We start from the raw sequence: 19,377 nt of genomic DNA, 5'->3' as shown, positions 1-19,377 counted from the left end.
TATATATATATATATATCGATCTACCTATACCTATACCTATATCTATATATGAATATAGATTGGTAAATATGCACACTTTTATACATCGAATCAAATAAACATATATCCAGTGTTCTATGTGTGGGTGTGTATGTGTGTGACACCCGCGATGCGCCCGTTCTAACCTTTTCTGTTCTATCTTTGTTTTATTTTCTCGCTGCGTCATGAAGAAGAAAGGAAAAGGAAAGAGACGGGGTACACGACTCGGACGATTCTTCATACGTAGTGAAGCGGTGGGCAAGACACGAACATACACACAAAAAAAAAAGAAAAATAAGAAGGCCACCTAGGCATATAAGGAGGAAGGAACGCACGAGGAACAAGAGAATAGCGAAGAAAGGCTGGAGGAGGAGTTGTAGCTTAAGGTCCACGTACATGCGCGGAGAAATAGGAATGATGCGTACTCTTGTTTGTCGCGTCGCTCTGTGTGTGGTTGCTCTTACAATTTTGGCGGCGCCACTTGTGGCGGGGCAGGTGGAGTTGCGGGACACCCCTGTGGCGCCTAACTTGCTTGAGCCGATGGACCCTACCTCGCAGCAGTACCTTATCGGCGTCGTCAGCTTCTTTGTTTTCATTGTGGCGGCGTTCCTGGGTGTACGCGCGTTGATGAATGTGGACTACAGTGATGACACGCTTCTCATGGTGGAGGTGGCGGAGACGGCAAACGATAAGTGAGGTGTGCATGATGTCTGAGGAGAGGAGCAGGCATATGTGAGAGCGGGAGGTGTGTAGGGGTGTGGAAACTTTGTGTCGTGTACGCACGCAGACCCCTTTATTCTGCCTCTGTTCCCCCACATAATTGTGTGTGTCTGTCTCTGTGTGGGTTTCGCTGCTGTGATATAGGCTCTAGCTAACTCCCTACTCCAATGAAAAAGAAAACAGCATGTCGGTGCACGGCTCGTGCTGTTTTTTTTTTCTTGTTTTCTATGCGTCTTTGAGCAAATGAGCACCATTTCTCTCACCCACTCATTTACTCACCAACGCATTACTGTTGCTCTCTTTTTTTTTTTTTGGTCTTTTGTTTGTTTGCGCTGGTCTTGTTCTGTTCTCCGCTCCCCGGGGCTGTGTGGTACACTGTATTTTTTGTGTTTCAGAAGGTATTCTTCATTTCGTATTTGGCGCAAGGACGCGGCGGTGGGTGCGTTCAAATTTCGTAAGACCCTGACAGACGAGTGGAGCAACGGGGAACACACAAGGAACTGTGAAAAATGCAGGTGGACGCGAAATTTCTCCTGGAGGATGTGGGCGACCTTGAACGGGTAACAAAAGCACTGCAAGGTGGATTCCTGTACGAGGAGCGCTATAAGGACTACTTCTTCGACTTCCCCTCACACCTCCTGGCGCAACGTGCCGCAGTGCTGCGGCTCCGCGTGCCGACCGAGACCGGCGAAATGAATGCACACAACCTGTCATCACTAACGCTGAAGGACCACAGCATGGTGGAGCGAGGCGAACAGGTGTTCGGCGTACAACAGGTGAAGCGGCTGCAGCAGGAGATGGTGGAGGTGGTACTCCGCGACGGCGACGACCTCCTAAGCGTGCTGAAGCGGTTATGCCGCGACGCAGTGCAGGACCCGGAGAGCCCTCTCGCCAGCATCATCACCGAGCTGGAAACCCTCGCGGTTTCGGCAGAGGTCCCCCCGCAAGTGCAGCTAGTCGGATCATACACAACTCATCGTAAAGTATACAAGTATGACAGCCCCTCAAGTAATGCTGGTAAAGCGGTTGCTGCGGGCGGTTCTGGCTTCAGTGCTCAGCCATCACCCCAGGTGATGCACATTCGTATCGACGAGACGGAGTACCCCTTCGGCAAGAAGTACGAGCTTGAGTTGCCGCGAATTTCGGTCCCGCTCCATGATGTGATGATAGAGCTGCAGGAATACCTGCGGTCACTAGGCGTGAAATATAGTCTGAGTTTGGAGAGCAAATATGCACGCTTCATGAAGTACACTCGTGGACTGACGCAAGCCCGTGAGGACGTGCAGGGAGTCAAGTTGCGTCTTTATAGCATTGACAGCTACATGGAGGTGCTCGCATGGATGCAACGCATGATTAGGGACGCGGCATCAGAGGAACCACCGTCATCACATATGTCTCAGGCGTCGCATTACTCAAAATCGCAGTCACAGCGGTGGGCGGGCGATGCGCTGCTGCAGAGAGGCGCAAGTGACGTGGAAGCCATTGCTCACGGCACGCAGGAGTTGGCATCACAAGCGCTGCGTCAGTACTCTCAGCGCTCAGTTCCTGTGGAAGCAGAGTACATAAGCCAAAAGGTCGCCAGAGACACTGAATCGAAGGAGGAGGTGGATGAGGAAAGGTACCAGGAGAATTACTACTTTGACGATGCCACAGATGGGACTCTGCTGAAACGGCGTTGCTTTGTACGGTTGCGGTGCATTGATGATGGTGCCGCCTTCATCTTGGAGCTCAAGGAAGACGAGAGGATGATGGTTGGGACGCAAAACAGCTCCTCACTTCGAGCTGAGCTCTCCGGTGATGTTGCACGAATCCTGTTGCGCGACCCGACCCAATTTTTGGTATCGCAGCGTGAACACAATCACATTGCTGAAATTCTTTGGCGAGAATACGGCCTGGAGAGGCTGAAAGTTGTCGCTTTCTTCGTCACCCGTCGTCGCATATTTAGACGGTGCGCCAACGCCGCATTCCTTCGCTCGTGGCAAAAACAGCAACAGCAGATACAGGAGGAGCGGCGGGTACTTCTTGGCGAAGATGGATACGGTGCCGCGATGCGGCAATTGTCCCCACCGCCGAGCTCCCAGTCTACAGCGGCGCAGGTGGTGCCGTCAATGTGCATAAACGTGGACCGCACACGGTACGATCTCTCCCACCCCGCAGAGTACTTCGCCAAGGCCGCGGCGGATAGTCCGGCTTGCTCGTACAGTAGTGTAGCAGCGGTGCCGCCTGCCACACACGTGAAGGAGCTCTTTGAGATGGAGGCCACTAAGATTGCCGCAGGGGGGCAGCAGGCTGTGAAGGAGTGGCTCCGCGGCGAACTGAACCGTCTTTGCATTGAATGGCGCTTCAGCACCCAGAACAAGGTGGATCAGTACTTTAGCTACGTAGATGCGCCGCTGCTGCAGACTCAGCAGCACCGGAGTCAGTCTGTTGGGATAGCGGGAAAAAAGGATTGATGCACAGAGCACTAGTATGTGGCATTTGTGATCAGAAGAACCGTAAAACAAAGAAAAAAAAACAAAAAAAAAGCTAAAAGAAACCGATAACTAGGGAGAAGTGGGTGAGGACTAGAGCACACATTTGCTTAACGATGTGTAGGGATTGTAGGAGCAAGCGCAGCCAGGGCCTGTCCTCCGCACCCTTATCGCTCTCCTCATTCCCATTCACACATAGAGAAAGAGAAAGAGAGAGAGAGAGAGAGCCATGAAGGGAGAGTAAACACAAAAAAAAAGACCAAGCGGCGCGGGGAGACAGTAAGACTAGAGGCAGTGGCAGGCACATGCGTTTGCCACGACGTTGTATCGTGCCACGGCCCAGGCACATAAACAGTTAACGAAAACGTGGGGAAAGGACAGAAGGTGGTGGGCACACACGTAAGCACCAACGCGAACGTTTCGTATCTGTTGGGTTTTGCCATCCCGCCCCAGCACACAGCACGTGGGCTTACGCTCTCATTCTCATCGTCTATCCCGTTCCTTTTTACCTAACTGTACAAGCGATAGCGTGAAGGAGTAAGCAACTGGAAAACGGGAGGAGGAAAAGTGAAGCGAGACGCAGCGAGCATTTCTGTGTGGCGTGCTGATGCGGCAACGTGGATTTGTTTCTCTTCTGCTGTGTCGAAAGCCCCATTTTTTTTTTTTTCTCTCCACTCCCGACTTTACCCCCCAAATGACTCCTCGTGATTGTTCTTTCTTTCGTTATTGTGTGTCTGTGTGGTCTCCTGTCTGTGCGTTGGGCTCTGTCGACGAAACACATATGTGCCGATGCTTCTCTGTGCTCTCTTCGCCACACACCCCGTACAGTGTACCACTAAAAAGCAAAGAAGTCACACACACCCAGAAAAAAAAAGAGGGCACCACACACACTCACGCACACTCTGTCTGCAACATGGTGACCCTAAAGAAGACGGCGATGGTGGCGAAGCGCGCCTCGGCGCAGCTGCCGCGCCCGCGAAAGAACCTTGCGTCACGCAAGATCCACACGGAGGGCCGTATCGTCGCAAAGAAAGAGTCGCAGACGTCTGGCGCGAAGAAGCGGCATCGCTGGCGCCCTGGCACCGTTGTGCTCCGCGAGGTGCGGCGCTACCAGAGCTCCACCGACTTTCTTATCGCCAAAGCACCATTCCGTCGCCTCGTTCGGGAGATTGTGTCGAATCTGAAGGACTCATTCCGCATGAGCCCAACGTGTGTGGAGGCGCTGCAGGAGTCGACGGAGTTGTACGTCACGTCAGTGCTCGCGGACGCCAACCTGTGCACGCTGCACGCCAACCGTGTGACGGTGTACCCGAAGGACATTCAGCTTGCGCTGAAGCTGCGTGGCGAGCGGCTGTAGACGATGCTGTCGTGCCACCGCCACTCCCCGCCGCAGAGAGGAAGAGACACACCCACACACTCAGAGATAGAGAGAAAGCTGCCTGCTGCAGCGCAGGCGGAAAGGACAGAGATGGAGCGAATGAATGATTGTGTGGTTAGGGAGTGAGTGGGAGCGTGAGCGCACGAGAAGAAGGTAAGACAGTTGGCAACGAAGAAAGAAAAAGTGTAGAGAGCAAGCAATGCAAGAGAGAATGACAAAAAAAAAACAAAAAAAAAACAAATGAATGAAATCAATAAAATACACAGTTACGTTGAGCTCGCCATGCAGTGGGAGATACATATGAGAAGAGGAGCCGCCGTATGTGGTGAGGGCGGTGGAGGCACAGAAGACATGTACGCTGCAGGCGGGGGAAGCAGAAGCCACGGGAGGGGCGTGACGCAGCCAGGAGGGAGCCAAGAGGAGAGGATGAAAGAGAAGAACAAAAAAAAAAANAAAAAAAAAAAAGGGAAACGTGTGGGTGAGGGGGGAGGAGGCGCAGGTGAAAGAAGAGGAGCAAAGGAAATAACCAAAGAAAAAAAAATGACGAGGACAATAATGAAGAAAGAGACAGAGAGGGGGCACTAAGGTGAGCATAAGAAGACAGAAGTGCGGAGTGAAGAAATTCTTCTAGACCGTTGGTATGACCCTCTGCCCGTGTCGTTTCATGTTCCTTTGTTGTTGTTGTTGCTGCTGCTGTGCTGTCGTCTTCCGCCATTTTTTGCCCCTTTCAACACAGAACAAAAAGAAACAGATAGTTGCACGATATACCCCTCTCTTGCAGCAACCTGTGCGGCGTTGGCAACCACAGCACGTTGCTGCGTCTCTCTTCCTCTTACTTTTCTGGGGGGTGCTTCACGACCTTCAGCGCTCGCTCGATTTTTTTTTCTTTGTTGTGGTTGTTGTCTTTGTTGTTGCTCCCCACACTTTGCGTTTCTGCACTCACCCAACGCGAAGGAGGTGGAGCGAAAGCGGAGTGAGGAAGCCGAAATGGGTGGCGGTTNGGGGGGGGGGGCGCACGCCGCTGTGTGGGTGGCAGCTAATATTAGAAGCGTTGAGAGAGAGGTGCAAGGGGGGGAGATGCGGGCAATGGGATGGTGTGCGGCGCATCGAGTGCTGTCGTGGCGCTCGGTTGAAGAAGTCGCACTTCCATTCGGTGCTCTTTTCTCTTTCTTTTTGCTTGTCCCCCTGGCTGAATCTCCTTTTTTGTTCTCTGTCCAAGACCCGGCAGTATCCGCTGCCCAATACGCTAGAGGGATGTAGCCGTTCTTCTTTTTTTTTTTCTTTGTAGTTTGATTTCCTTTTTTTTGTTTTTTTGTTTTCTTCCCATTGTTTCTGTGAGTGCTGCGATGCGTTCTGCGCGTTGCAAGTATTGCGCCCCCGAGAGCAGTTGGGGTGGAGGACGGCGAGAGAGAGAGAGAAAGAAAGAAAACAAGAAAGAAAAACAAAAAGAGAGAATCAGAATCAAAAACAACAACAACAAGAATGCGGAATCAGAAGCGGTGAAAAGGTCTCTCGCACGGGGGGGGGGATAAGGCGTGCATAAAACCCTTAATGTCGAACTTTATTTTCTGGTGTTGTGTTGCCTAATTGTTCTTCGTGTCGTCTTTCTTTCCTGCTGCATCTCTTCGGGCGGGTGGTTGGTGCGAGACGTGGGGCAACTCACGCGGAGCAACAGGCCTTTGCGACTCATAGCAGGCGCGTGCGCATCTATTCACGCGCGGCAGCAGCAAGTTAGCAAGCAAGCAACAGGAAGGAGGCGGGAAAAAAGAAAAGAAAAGGAAGAGGGACTGGCGTGGGAAAGGGTAGGGACACCAGCAACACCAACAGACAACAAGAGACCAAAAGAAGTTCCCGCCCACAGCAGTTCGAGGAGCCGCGCAAAACAGGAAGGCACTTGGAGCGAGGGAGCACAAAAAAGTAATTCAACGGGCCGGCGCGACTGTGGAAGTGGAGGAGCGTAAGTGCAAAACAAAAAAAGAGGCAGAGAGAACCAAATATTTCACCCACAGACAGACACACACAACAGAAGAAGAAATAAAACAATGGCGGTGTCATTTCCGCACGTTGCGCTCATTGTGGCTGTCTGTCTAACCACAATGGTCGGATGTGTGTACGGGCAGGCACGGCCTCTCCGCTCTGCCATCCTGCTCGACCTGCGCCGCACCAAAATGACGGAGGAGGCGCTCAACGCGGCTGTTGCCACGTACATTACGAGTGCTGGAAGTCCCGCCACAACGGTCTTCGCACAGCCACCGACCATCCTGAACTCGAACGGCAGTCTTCTTGTCGCCCTCGCAGAGGTGCAGGGACTGCTCCAGGAAGACCCCAATGGACTTGATGTTCTTTTCCTTGCAGAGTCTGCGGATGTCTCAACGGGCGTTAGTGATGTGTTGAGGCGAAACAGCAGCACCGCCCGCATCACTATCGTTTCGGCACACACGTCGAACCCCAAACTGTGCGACCTCGCCACCAATCCTACCACCGTGTGCGTCGTGCCACGCGACCTCATCAACGTGCGCGGTGTATTAGAGATCGCCTCATCAGAACTGGCGTGGGACTCCGTCGCGGTGGTGTTCAGCAGTGACGCTTATGGGACGGGTGTGGAGTCCGTGCTAGACTCGCAAATCCCACTCGCGCGATGGTCGCCAAATGTTGTGACAAAGGTTTACATCAAGACGGCTGGCACTGAAGAGGATGACAACAACGTTATTCTTGAGGTGCTGCGCTACCGCCCGGTTGGCATTCTCTGCTTCGTGACGGATGAAGAGTTCAGGCGGCTGCGCGCTGCTGTTCTGCGGCTAGGCAAAAGGGACGATCTCTTCTTGCTTGGCTCACGTGAGGCGATGAACGTGCTTGGGGAACTCATAGGCTCTGCCCAGCCACTGGTGAAGCTATGGGGCGCACTCTTTGTGTCAAAATACACATCCGTCGTCAACTTCCTTATGCAGGGATACTTCGACACTCGAACCATTGATGACTACGGCGCGTACGTTGTGAGTCACCTCTTCGACGCGATGCAAGCAGTGGCCACAGCAGGCAATGTCAGCCCAAGTGCGATCCGATCGGTCCGCTTTGATGGCTTCACAGGCACTGTCGCCTTTGATGCCTTTACAGGGCAGCGGACGGAAGTTATGTACTCGCTTTTATCCAAGACGTACACCGCCGATCAGGCGCTCATCACGTGGGGCCTAAAGTCCCTCGCTGATGTGCCGGAGGTGACGAACTTCAACCCGACCGCAACGCGTGCTCTCATCCCAATCTCGCCGTTGAGAGCAGTGACTGTTTGCATGGCTGCCGCCGCCAGTTGCGCCGAAGCAGAAAGCCTCAACGCCATGGCTTTTGTATTTCTGCGGCACAACCAGCAAACAAGCGGAACGCGAGGGGCGACAACTTTCATCCCGCACGCAATCAACACCGGTGTTGGTGGAGTAGAAGGGCTGGTCTCCTTGATTCCAGTGGCGCGGTCGTGCAGCGTGCTTGTTGGGCCCGGTCGTGGGCGTGTCACGTTGGCTCTCACTCCAGTGATCAATCAGTTTGCCATCACGCAGCTCGATTTCAACACGGCGGAGGCGCTCTTTTCAGATCGCCTTGCGTACCCGTACTTCTCTCGCTCGATACCTCAGAACATGTTTAATTATCTGGTTTATGGTGAAATCTGCGCCTATTTTGGGTGGGAACGTGTACTCATCATTGGGGTGAAGGACCCGTTTGGAGACGCACGACTACATTCTATGCAGAAGTCGATGGAGCAGCGGAATGTTCATGTTGAACAGGTGTACATGCTTCCAAATATCGATAAGAGCAGTATTGTGGAAACAATGGACACAATATACAAGCGAGATATAGCTCGTATTGTGATTGTTCTACTCCCTCTCTATGGAGATGATGCCAAGATGTGGTTTGGACTCAACGACGACTTGGATTACATGAATAAGTACATCTTCTTAATGGGCAAAGAGCTTTGCCAGTACGCCACCTCCCATCCAGATCTGCGTAACAAGTCACAGAGTTCCTTCTGTGTGTACCCGCACGTTCCTAAGAATCGTCTGGAACTCATCAACAATGATTCTATGCAAAGCGGGCTTATGGGCGAGCAGATGCGCATTCTATCCCAGGGTGGCTTTTCCTCTGAAGTGGCGAGATGCAATCTATCTGTCATTCGAAATTGGGCGTCTTTTGCAGTCGATGCAGCATACACCGTTATTGACAGCGTTGAACGTGCTGTGAATGCAAGCGTGAGTCTTAACCGCAGCACGAATATCATGTCGTATATTCGTTCGGCATCACTCGATGTTTTTACGGGACCGTTCAAAATCGACAAGGAAGGCAATCGTGACTACGCCGCGTTTAATGTTGATATTCAGATGCAAAACCGCGCCCTCGTATTGGGTTTATGGGATCCTAAAGGGACACCGGCGTTTCGTTACACCGCTACAGAACCGATTGAATGGATGACAGGTGGCCGAGATGTACCGGACGACACGTTCCGTGAGATTCAGTTCATTTTAGGCACGACGGTGTCGGCAAGTCCTGGCACTATTGTCCTCTCTGTGCTGGGCTTCGTCGGCACCATTGCGGTGTTCGCCTTCTGCTACCGTCATTACAAAATGCAGAAGCTGGTGGAGCTTAGTTTGGAGAGCAACCGTGTTCCCGTCACGGAGGAGGAGTTGCGGAAGCTTCGAGGCTTACCTGTGGCCAGAGATGAGGTATGAGCCCTGCTGCTGTTTAGCTTCCAGAGCGTAGAACGCAAGCCCCCGCATACGCTTCATAATCCCATGGCCGCCCATTCACGGGGGCTCTTCTTTCCTCATTCAGCCGTTGCTGTTTGACGTTTTGTTTTTTTGTTTTCTTCGCACCCCCGTTTTTGCACTGGCCGAAAGTAGACTATTACGACGTGCGTCGTGCCTGGGTGAAGAGAATAGAGGCGTTGATGCAAGAAATAATAATACAAAAAAAACACTGAAGAGAAGAGGGAAAAGTCCGTCATTTTCAATGTGTGCTAGTAGTTATGGTAAGACGAGGGGAGGGGCGCGGAGCGATTTGTGTCTCTCCACCCACAATGTTTATGGTGCCAACATGCCATCGCCTTGTCCTCCTTGGTCCTTGGAGGAATTAGTCCGCGCACGCTCTGCGCTGTGAGGGGACGGAGAGCTGTTTCCCCTGTGTGATATGTGATGAGTCTCACTGCGTGTGTGCCCGTGATTGGGTGTGTCTCTGTCTGCCCATGCTCATGTTTCCAGAAAGCTATCTGTGCGATTTGTGAGTGTATTCCTGTTACCGTTGTTGTTGTTGTTGTTGTTGTTGTTGTTGTTTCGTCGTTGTCATCTCTCGTCTCGTATCTGTCTGGGGGGGGGTAAGAAAGGGAGAGAAACGATAGTCGTAGTGAGGGCAGCGCATAAAGCGGCGCAGGCGGCAGCACTTTATAAAGGGAATTGCGTGAAGGAGGAATACGCTCACACATACGCAATCGAAAAGGAAAAGAGAAATCTAAAAGAATTTGAAGGTGGAACAAAGGGGAATTCGTGCAGAGACCTTTCCGCATGACACCCTCCCTCGCTGGTAAGGACCCTACCACTTCGGTGGTTTCGTTGCCCCGTCAGCAGCAGCAGGAATTCGTCGCGCGCCACCATCGTGGACGTGGCGCCCACTACAAGCCGCACACCTTTACACTGGATGTCCCCGTCACACAAGCTGATGTGGCGCGCTGGGAGACACACTTCAATGCAAGTGCGCCGCCGCCACCAGCTTCAAATGCAGCGTTTAATGGCGGCGGCTTCCTCGACGCGACGACGGTGCTCGCGATGAAAGACGAGACGGAGCGGCTACAGGCGGTGCATAAGCTTGCCCCAATGAAGCCGTTTGACCCGCAGCGTGTCGCGCGCACACCTATGACTAAAGTGCTAACGCACCGACGTAAGTGGCTGCCGTACCGACAGCGCCTGCCGGTATATCAGTGTCGCGGGCCACTCCTTGATGCGCTGCTCAACAAGCAGGTTCTAGCACTCGTCGCACCCCCCGCTAGCGGTCGCACGCTTCAATTGCCGCAGATCATATCGGAGACGGAGGTTTTTAAAAACAAGCGGGTTATTGTTGTCTGCCCAACAAGTTTAGCTGCGTGTCGTGTGGCGGAGCGGCTGCGCGAGGAACGTGGGGAAGATGCTGCATCCACAACGGTCGCTGTGTGCACCTCAATCCAATACGATGTGTCGGAGGGGACACTTATTGCGGTGACGACACCTGAGATGCTTCTTCATCAGCTGATTTGTGATCCTTTGCTGCTGCGTGTCGACTGCGTCATATTGAACGACATAAATCTGCGAACGCCCACAACAGAGTTGTGCATGTCCTTTCTTCGCAATATCCTGCAGCTTCTAACAGAGGAGGGTGCTGTGGAGAAACGTGGTGGGGTGCTGCGTGTTGTCGTCGACTGCCTCGAGGATGCCCTTGCAACCACCATTTCTGATTTCTTCGGTGAAGAAAAAACGGCACGTGTGAATTTGCAGCAAGTCATGCATCAGGACCTCAAGACGACTGCAACGGAAGCGAACTACCTTCACAATTTATGGTCTCCTCCTTGTATTCTGCATCTTGAGGAGACGATTCAGTGGCTAGCGAAGTGTGATGAGGAGGGGAGTTCTCTCTGTCGCGACCCGGTAGAGGACCTTCGTCCCTATGTGGAGAATATGAGTGTTGTGGCAAAGATCATGGCCGCTAAGGATGCGGACTTCACAGTCGATTCGAAAATTAAATCCTATTGGTCCCCTATCATCATACAAGCTGTTAAAGAGTACGATCGAGCTGAAAGGAAGGATTCCTCCGTGGTGGCAGATGAGGAATCACAGCAACGACAAAGGCCTTCGGTTATGGTAATTGTGCCAAATGTACAAGTTGCCGAACTTGTCGCCGATGCGTTTCACTGTTCAAACAAAGACTCTACAATAAGCGAAGAAGAATCCAAAAAGGCACAGTCACCTCTTTCGGTGCATGTCTTACGCGACCATGACACTCTGGTTGAGCTGAATTCTCTATTCAAAGATAATGAAACGGCGAGGAATGGTGAACGTTTGGTACTGCTTGCCACACCGATGATGGCGCAGACAGGACTTCCACCCACACTTGATGTGGGTTTGGTTGTGGACTGTGCGAGACAGTCTTATTCCTCCTATGATGTCAACTCATATGTGGATACGACTGTAATGGAGTACAGCACTGTGCAGGAGCTGCGGTACCGCTGCAGAATTGCCCGTGTTCGCTGTCTTGACGTTGGGGGAAAAAATGATGCTGCTCGGGCGCCAGCATGCACTGTTATACAGCTAATTCCGAAGTCTGATCTCCACAGCATTCAGCACCGGCGTATCAGCAGTGATCCTGGGCACCACAACATCTTTCATATGAGCTGGGACGGATACGTGAAGTTGTATCACATACTTCAGGCTCGTGAAGAAGGTGTGCGCCATCGAAGGTCTACTTCCACCTCGTCGGCCGCAGAATCGACTCATCTCTTATCGTCAATGGTGGCGCAGCTGATCCCTTCTCATTTTGTTGGCGTCTCAGCGGCGTCAAGTAGCCGCTACGAGCAGTTGTCTCGCACCTTTGCCGTTGTCGAGCATCACCTCCAGCGATTGGGACATCTGGAGAAATCGAATGGGGATGAGTACCTGCGGCTTTCGCCGCTCGGTATGGCGTCGGCGTGCCTCCCGTGGCACCACGTGGTGGTGCGTCTTCTGCTACTCTCGCTAATGAGTGACTGCCTTGTACTGGCGAGTCTTGTTGCGGCGATGTGGATGGTAGGTAGCTTATTCTCCTCGGGTGAAGCAGACGCAGAAACGAGGCAGCTGATGAATGAGGCCCGAGTCTTCTTCTCCGGTGGTTCTGGTAGTGATATTATGAGTGCATTCTATGCCTACCGCATGTGGCTTTCGCTACGCGGATCATCAGAGGAAGAAGAAGCCTTTTTAGCTAATAGCCATATTTCGAAAAAGGTCTTGTTGCATATTGAGCAGCAACAACTGGCGCTAATTCGGGTACTTGATGCTACTGCTATCTCTGGTCCGTCCACTGTTAAGAACCATTCCCGCAGCAATGGTAATGCGGGGTTAACATCAACGGATGCTGCGGACGTGGCATCCGCCATTCTTGAAATCCCTGAGAATGCTTTATTGGAGGGGCACACTTTTTTACGGTGCATTACTGCCGCTATTTACCCTCAGTGTGCAGTCCCTCATGATGATGGCACAGTCTCTTTGTTAGAGTTCAAAAATAATTTGGCGAAAGCGGTGACGGGAGGAGGTGGTAGTGGAGCTGCTCCTCGATTAACCGTGGTGCCTGCTATGTTCTCTGAGGAATCCGTGATGAACAGCGAGGAGGTGTGGCAGCAATACTCAGAGAAGCCTTACCTGTACCTCTACCGATCACGCATTGCAGAAAAAAATCTTTCCGTGCTTGAAGAGGCAACTCCACTCTGTATGGATGCGGCTGTTGTGTTTTGCGGTGAGATGCTTGAGTGGTCAAAGCAGCCGTCGTATCGCTGCCGTGGCTGGACATCAATCATGACGAACGCATGGCGGCAAACCAAACTTTCCCGTCGTCTTCCGCCACCCGCCCAATTGCCATCGGTCTCTATTGCACTGAAGCCCTACGATACTATCCAAGTTGCACCGGTCGTTGTGCAAGTAGACGGTATTTTCTTATTCAGCATGCGCACCACGACAGCAAGCTGGCTGCAGCAGATGCGGGAACAAGTTCGGCGACGTCTTAAGGCATTACTTTGTGACAAGTCGTGGCCTGTAAATGATGACGCCATGTTTATTATACGAGAGGCGTGGGATTGGTGGGCAAAGCGGGAGCGTGACGCCCATGGTTGGCTGCGTGAGGAACGTGCTATTCGTTTCAGTGCTACTACAGCAGCAGAAACTCAAAAAAATGCCGAGTGTGCGCTATGCCCGTACTATCAGTACAGTGCAAACCCTGGGAAGCCTACCGCCGTTGAGCCTTCCAGGCGGCAACCCAACACTCATGCCGTATCTTCGCTGTCTGCAGGCGACGTCCCTGCCACCGCCAGTGTTCTTGATGGGGGTGTAAAGCAGCCTATGGCATATGTGGGAAAGATGCCTGACCCTGTAATGGATAGAAACATTCTCCAAATTGCACAGAGTGTCGCCACGGCTCGTACACGTAAACAGGAAGCTAGATTCTTGAATTTATACCCGGATCTGTTCGCCTTCCTTCATCCTGAACATGAATTACACGGTTACTATCTGCATGTTTTGCGTCGTGAAGCACCCGATCTGGAGGTCCTCGGTGATAATTTAGAGGAGTTGGAGAATTTCTTAAAGGACGTTGAGAAAGAATTACAGAGTGAAATCGGCATTAGTAGTGTAAACCCTGTGGTATCTACGGAGACGCAGCCCCATGGCACTGATTCCACAATTGGAGTTGTGTCTGGCGATGGACGGTACCAATTCCAAGAGGTGAATGCAGAGGAGTACATGTCATCATACGGCATGCAGGTGGAAACTGCAGCTGAGCACAAGGTCCGGCCACCAACGTTGTTCAAGACTCACGACACGCGGCTGCCAACGTCATCAACAAGAGATGCTGCGGGGGGTCCTCCGCCTGCTTCCTCCTTCTTCGCTCAACAAGGGGCTTCTGATCCTCCTAATATAGCCGTTGCGGCCCCAACCCCTGCGGAGAGTTCGGCGCCGCTAAGGCCGCCCCCCGTAGATTCCAATGCTTCAATTGGCAGCTTCACATTTGAAAAAGGGGCGCAGTCGACTGGCCCTTCTTTTAATTCAGGTCACGCAGGTGGGAGTGGCAGTGGTGGTGCACCGACTCTATTTGAACGGCTCTTGGCAATAAAAGAGGACGGTGCCGCACCGCCTCCGACTCAGCAACCTGCCGTGATGATGAGTGGAGCCAATATGCAGGATACAATAGCACAGCAGTCGAGTCAGGTAGCCTCCACAATGGGCCAGGGTGTTTGGGCGACTACCAATGCTACTCCATCGGCACAGCCACTCACATTTAATCCAAATACATCACCTGAGAGCGTGCTGGGGGCGCCATCGCAGCAGATACCGACGCCTGGGGTAACAGCTTCGATACCCCCACCTTCAACTCCTCCCGCCGCAGAGTTACTCGCGCTGATGGGAATCCTTCCTCCGGCACCTGCGGTTAATCCACTCACAAAACCGCCACCACCGCTTCCAGCAGAAGCTATTGCCAACCGCCCACCATCAGTTCTCGTGTATCCGGTGCCACCACGTGAATATGGAAACATCCCTCTCATTCTTGCCAAGGCCTTGGGAGAGACTATGGGCGTGAAGGTAGGTCCCACACGCATCGTTGGCAATGTCGCCCGTATTGATGTGCGCAATCATAAAGTGGAGGCACGAGCGCTTGCGCTGAAGTCCTTTACCTGTGTCGGTAAGAAGGTGCATATATTCAAGAACGAGCGTATCATCGATCATTTACCACATAGTGGCAACAGGGAGGAAACTGGAAGACCCAGGTCACGTGACGATGTGCCGCGTCACCTCCAAAGGGTGGACTACAGCCCTGAGAATCAGGGAGAAAAGGAGGAGGGAGAAGATGCAAGGAGTCTGCCATACAATGCACAGAAGGCTCCTGGCTACGCACAGAACCAGCGGCAGCCTCTGCAGGATGTAGTGTCATCAATGCAACCACCGAAGAAGTCAAGTCATGCTCCACAGATCGGCCTTCTGACCGACTCCGAAGATGATGATGATGATGATGACGAGGAACTTTCTAGCAGCGCTGACTCTTGTTGATTGTCGAAGCAAAATGAATAAGAGGGACGTCACAAAACAGGGAAGCGAGGTACAGGGAGCTTAGCGCGCAAACCAAAGGTCATCATCATCAACGCATACAGAAAAAAAGAAGAAAAGAAACGTTCACGGTTTTCTTGGTGATGGTTTGTTTTTGTGGTTTCATAGACCAGTTAAGCAATCACAGAAGAACAGAGAGAGAAAGAAAAGGCACAGAAGCAGTTGTTATTGGGCTATTAAATAAGGATATAACAGTTGGTGTATTCTCCTTGCTCGTGTGTCCCATTACTGTTTATTGTGTGTGTATGTGTGCGTGTACGCCATTGAAAGCACATTACACGCACGGGATCAAGATCATGTGAACTTCTGATGCCTCTTATTGCTCTTTGTTCTATTCCTGGATATAAGTATGATTATTATGGACGCCGTTTGGGAACCATCGCGGAGAGGGTGCTCCTTTGTTGTTCAACACATTGGTGCCATCTTATTATATTCTTTGAATGGGCTTTTATTTCCTTGCTTTGTTTGATGAGTGCGAAGACAGAAGTTCACGCACCAGAGGAAGGACAGCAATGAGTCACAACGCCAAGGTGCAGATTGGCAGCGACAAGGCGCGCCACACGGAGACGTTCAGTTCACCGCACACATACAGCAGCGGCCAGGTAGTGCCACCGCCAACAGTGCTGCCGGACATGCCGACGATATCGAACATCACCATCACGTCTGCCCTTGCGGGATTGCCGCAACACAACCGGGGCGTAAAGGTGGAGAACGATGAGAGCAGCACATCACAGGCGGAGGCCGCCACTGCCACCACGCGCCGTGTTGAGACCATGACGTTTGACGTGGAACGTATTAGCCCACCAATTGCAAATATGTTTCGTAGGCTCATCCTTACCGAGGTTCCCGTCCTTGCGTTTGATCGAATCCTTATTGAGGAAAATGACAGTGTCGTGCCCGATGAGCTCCTTGCACACCGCATTGGCCTCGTGCCGCTCGCCGGCCCCGTGGCGAAGATGCAGTTCGTGACAGAGAGCAACCAGGTAGGCTTTGACGCTCTCGACCCTCAGCGGGTACTGGTGTTTGAGCTCGCCGCGGAGGGGCGTCGTGACGCGCAGGCGACGAGTGTCTACAGCGGCGAGCTGAAGTGGAAGCCGCTCCCCGGACAAGAGGCGTGGGCGAATGGGCCAGACGAGGACCGCGTGTTTCTGGTCCATCCCGACATTATTTTGACAAAGTTAGGGCCCGGGCAGCGGTTGAAGCTGCGCGTCATCGCTGTGAAGGGCATTGGCGGCGTCCACGCCAAGTGGGCCCCCGCGTCTGCGTGTTTCTACGAGCTCAAGACCAGCATCAGTCTGCGCGAGCCGATTCGTGGTGAGTGTGCAACAAAGCTGCAGCGTCTCTGCCCCGCAGGTGCCTTCCGTGTGAATGAGAACGGCGAGGCGGTGGTGACGGAGGTGGAGAACTGCACGTTATGCCGTGAGTGTCTCCGCCGTGACGTGCACCCAGAGATTGCTGACAAGATTACCATCGAGAAGGATAAAACGCGCATGCGTTTCACCATTGAGAGCATTGGGCATCTGCACGCCTCGCAGATTTTGCGCCACGCCCTCACACTTTTCGCGGAGCGTATGCGCGATCTGGCGATGCGCATTCGAAGCTCAGAGGCAAACGTCACGAGTACAGCAGCAGCAGCAGCACGACAGTCCGTCTAAAGCAAAAAAAAAAAACAGGAAAAGAAAAGAAAGGAGAAAAGGAAGAAGAAGCATGACACACGCCAGTAGAATTCAGAGGCTGCTGAGGGTGATCGAATGAAGGTTGTTGACGGAGGGAGGTCAAGGGAAGAGAGGGACGCTAAGGCTCCATCTCGTCCTCTCACACGTCCCACCTTCACTCACGGCAATTCACTGACACATTCGGCCATGCGCTCTCATTCTGCACTGGTGCCCCTCGTATAAGCCTTAAGGAAAACCTTGTGTACTTATTTATGTGCGCACTTCGGCGTGTGTGTGTGTGTGTGTGTGATTTCCTAAAATAATTGCACTCCTGCTATGCTGGGTGAAAGGAGTGCCAAGATGCCACGAGGTGTTGCTCCGTTTTTCTTCTGTTTCTTGCTTCTCTCCCTTTTTCACCCCCCTCCCCTGGTGGTGTGGGTATTTGTGTGGGAGTGTGTTACTCTTGGTGGTGTCGCGCCTGCCTTGCTTCAGCCAAGGAAGTAGTCCCTCCCACCACACGTATTTGCGCGCGTCCAGCGGTGTGACAAAACGGGCGATCGCACAAGCAGAAGAAAAAAAAAGGAGGTGGAAGTTAGGGCGAGAGAGAGATCCAAACAGTGCGTGCCTGTGTGATTAGTGCAACAACGCGGCAATGACGAAGGGCAAGGGGCGCAACCCCGGCGTGGGCAACTTGGACAAGCACATCAAGCGTACCACACACAAGGAGCGCTCGCAGCCTGCCGCGCGCAAGCATCTCGGCCCGCTTGAGAAGCGAAAGGACCATGTTGTGCGCGCGCGCAAGCGGAAGACGAAGGTGCAGCGGCTGTTGCAGCTGAAGCGGGCAGCGGCGCAGCGGAACCCCGATGAGTTTCACCTCGGTATGACGAAGGCCGTTCTCGACATCGCGTCGGGCAAAATGAAGCGGCGGCCAGCCGCAAAGGAGGAGAAACTGCACGTGACACAGAAGACGCTGCAACACAACTCGCGCAACGTCCAGTATCTGCAGTACAAAGCGCAGGCCGACGTGAGCCGCGCCAAGGAGCTGCTCGAGGAAGACGCCTCGACGGCCATCACATCTGCGCCACCGCGGAACAAACACATTGTGTTTGTGGACAGCGAGGAGGAGTTTCGCCGCTTCAACCCGATCAAACACTTCGATGCCACGCCGGAGATGCTGAAACAGCACCCAGCAGTGCGCGGGACGCTCTCCATTCTGCGCGATACCGTTCTGCCAGAAAACGTGCTTCTGACCGGCCCGCGCATGTTGTCGGCGTCGCAGCGGCGACGAGAGCGTCGCGAAATGCAGGAGAAGCTGCGCAAAAGCGATGCCACAGATGCGAAGGAGCGTGCCGCCCTTGTGGAGAGGCTGCGTGCCAAAAAGGACATGAAGAAGTATCGGTTCTCTTCCCTCGTGGAGGAAGCAGCAGCAGCGGCGGCAGCAGCATCGGGCGGCAACAACAATGGTGGTAATGCGGACGTCGAAGAGCCGCGGGATGATGTGGACAACGTGCTGGAGATGCGGCGGGAAAAGGAGCGGCAGGATGCAACGCTGGCAGCGCGCCGCATGAAGGAGGTCCAGCAGCGCATGGCACGCAGCAAGAGCCTCAGCGCATTGGCGAAGACAATAAAACGGCAAAACGAGGGCCTCAAACGGAACCTGCAGCAGCGTCGCGAGTCGCGTTTTAAGCCGAACACCGTACGACGAGCCCGATAACTATATGTGTGTTTTCTCTGGGCTGTCTGTCTGTCTGTCTGCCTGTGCTGCTGTCGCTGGTGTTGCGTCTGGTAAGGACGGGGGTGCAAGACGCCACGCTGCTCTGTTATCATTATTATGATGACGATTACGAAGCAAGCAGTCATCCCCACACGCACCTGTAATGTCTCGCTCACACACGCACACAAGGAATCGTGTAAAGTCATGCTGCTGTTAATAAGGGAGTTTCACCGCAGCGTCATTCTTTGATTAAACACGTTTGCGTTCGCTGCGTGTCGTCTGTCATCCAGCTTGACAACCGCATAAATGAGCATCCTTATGTATTTGCTTCTATGTCTTGTTGTGTCTTTTTTTTTTTTTTCGTCGTGTTTTCGTGCCAGTTGTAGTTTGGAACGAAGTGTGAAGGGTAGAAACACGGTAGAGAGGAAACAAAGAAAAAAGTGTGATAGGAGTGTGAAGGTGTCACAGTTGCGTACAACCCACACAAAGGCAGGGGAGAAAACAAAAGGATTAACATCATCCTTTTTTTCTCTCACCGGTATCCCCCACAACTATTTGTAGAGTTTACCCCCC

At 52.8% G+C, this 19,377-nt stretch overlaps 7 protein-coding genes across 7 annotated transcripts; all 7 read left to right on the top strand.

The window, feature by feature from the left end:
• Nucleotides 1–415: 415 nt before the first annotated feature.
• DQ04_01791070 (hypothetical protein) lies at nt 416–715 on the top strand (the record flags this gene model as incomplete). Its single annotated transcript, XM_009311166.1, has 1 exon — nt 416–715. The coding sequence occupies one exon, from the start codon at nt 416–418 to the stop codon at nt 713–715; it is 300 nt and encodes a 99-aa protein (XP_009309441.1).
• Nucleotides 716–1,248: 533 nt separating this feature from the next.
• On the top strand, nt 1,249–3,192 carry DQ04_01791060 (hypothetical protein; the record flags this gene model as incomplete). Its single annotated transcript, XM_009311165.1, has 1 exon — nt 1,249–3,192. The coding sequence occupies one exon, from the start codon at nt 1,249–1,251 to the stop codon at nt 3,190–3,192; it is 1,944 nt and encodes a 647-aa protein (XP_009309440.1).
• A 931-nt stretch (nt 3,193–4,123) lies between these two features.
• On the top strand, nt 4,124–4,567 carry DQ04_01791050 (histone H3 variant; the record flags this gene model as incomplete). The annotated part of the gene is made up of 1 exon (XM_009311164.1): nt 4,124–4,567. The coding sequence occupies one exon, from the start codon at nt 4,124–4,126 to the stop codon at nt 4,565–4,567; it is 444 nt and encodes a 147-aa protein (XP_009309439.1).
• A 2,117-nt stretch (nt 4,568–6,684) lies between these two features.
• On the top strand, nt 6,685–9,300 carry DQ04_01791040 (extracellular receptor; the record flags this gene model as incomplete). Its single annotated transcript, XM_009311163.1, has 1 exon — nt 6,685–9,300. The coding sequence occupies one exon, from the start codon at nt 6,685–6,687 to the stop codon at nt 9,298–9,300; it is 2,616 nt and encodes an 871-aa protein (XP_009309438.1).
• An 828-nt stretch (nt 9,301–10,128) lies between these two features.
• On the top strand, nt 10,129–15,378 carry DQ04_01791030 (putative RNA helicase; the record flags this gene model as incomplete). Its single annotated transcript, XM_009311162.1, has 1 exon — nt 10,129–15,378. One exon carries the CDS (start codon nt 10,129–10,131, stop codon nt 15,376–15,378), a length of 5,250 nt encoding a protein of 1,749 aa, XP_009309437.1.
• A 569-nt stretch (nt 15,379–15,947) lies between these two features.
• On the top strand, nt 15,948–17,090 carry DQ04_01791020 (putative DNA-directed RNA polymerase, alpha subunit; the record flags this gene model as incomplete). The annotated part of the gene is made up of 1 exon (XM_009311161.1): nt 15,948–17,090. The coding sequence occupies one exon, from the start codon at nt 15,948–15,950 to the stop codon at nt 17,088–17,090; it is 1,143 nt and encodes a 380-aa protein (XP_009309436.1).
• Nucleotides 17,091–17,742: 652 nt separating this feature from the next.
• On the top strand, nt 17,743–18,804 carry DQ04_01791010 (putative U3 snoRNA-associated protein UTP11; the record flags this gene model as incomplete). The annotated part of the gene is made up of 1 exon (XM_009311160.1): nt 17,743–18,804. The coding sequence occupies one exon, from the start codon at nt 17,743–17,745 to the stop codon at nt 18,802–18,804; it is 1,062 nt and encodes a 353-aa protein (XP_009309435.1).
• Between the last annotated feature and the right edge of the window lie 573 nt (nt 18,805–19,377).

This window comes from Trypanosoma grayi (genome assembly GCF_000691245.1).
Source record: "Trypanosoma grayi strain ANR4 Tgr_179_V1, whole genome shotgun sequence".
In the NCBI taxonomy this organism is placed as follows: domain Eukaryota; phylum Euglenozoa; class Kinetoplastea; order Trypanosomatida; family Trypanosomatidae; genus Trypanosoma; species Trypanosoma grayi.
The sequence above is the reverse complement of the archived record's forward strand: the minus strand, read 5'-3'. Positions and strand labels throughout refer to the sequence as shown.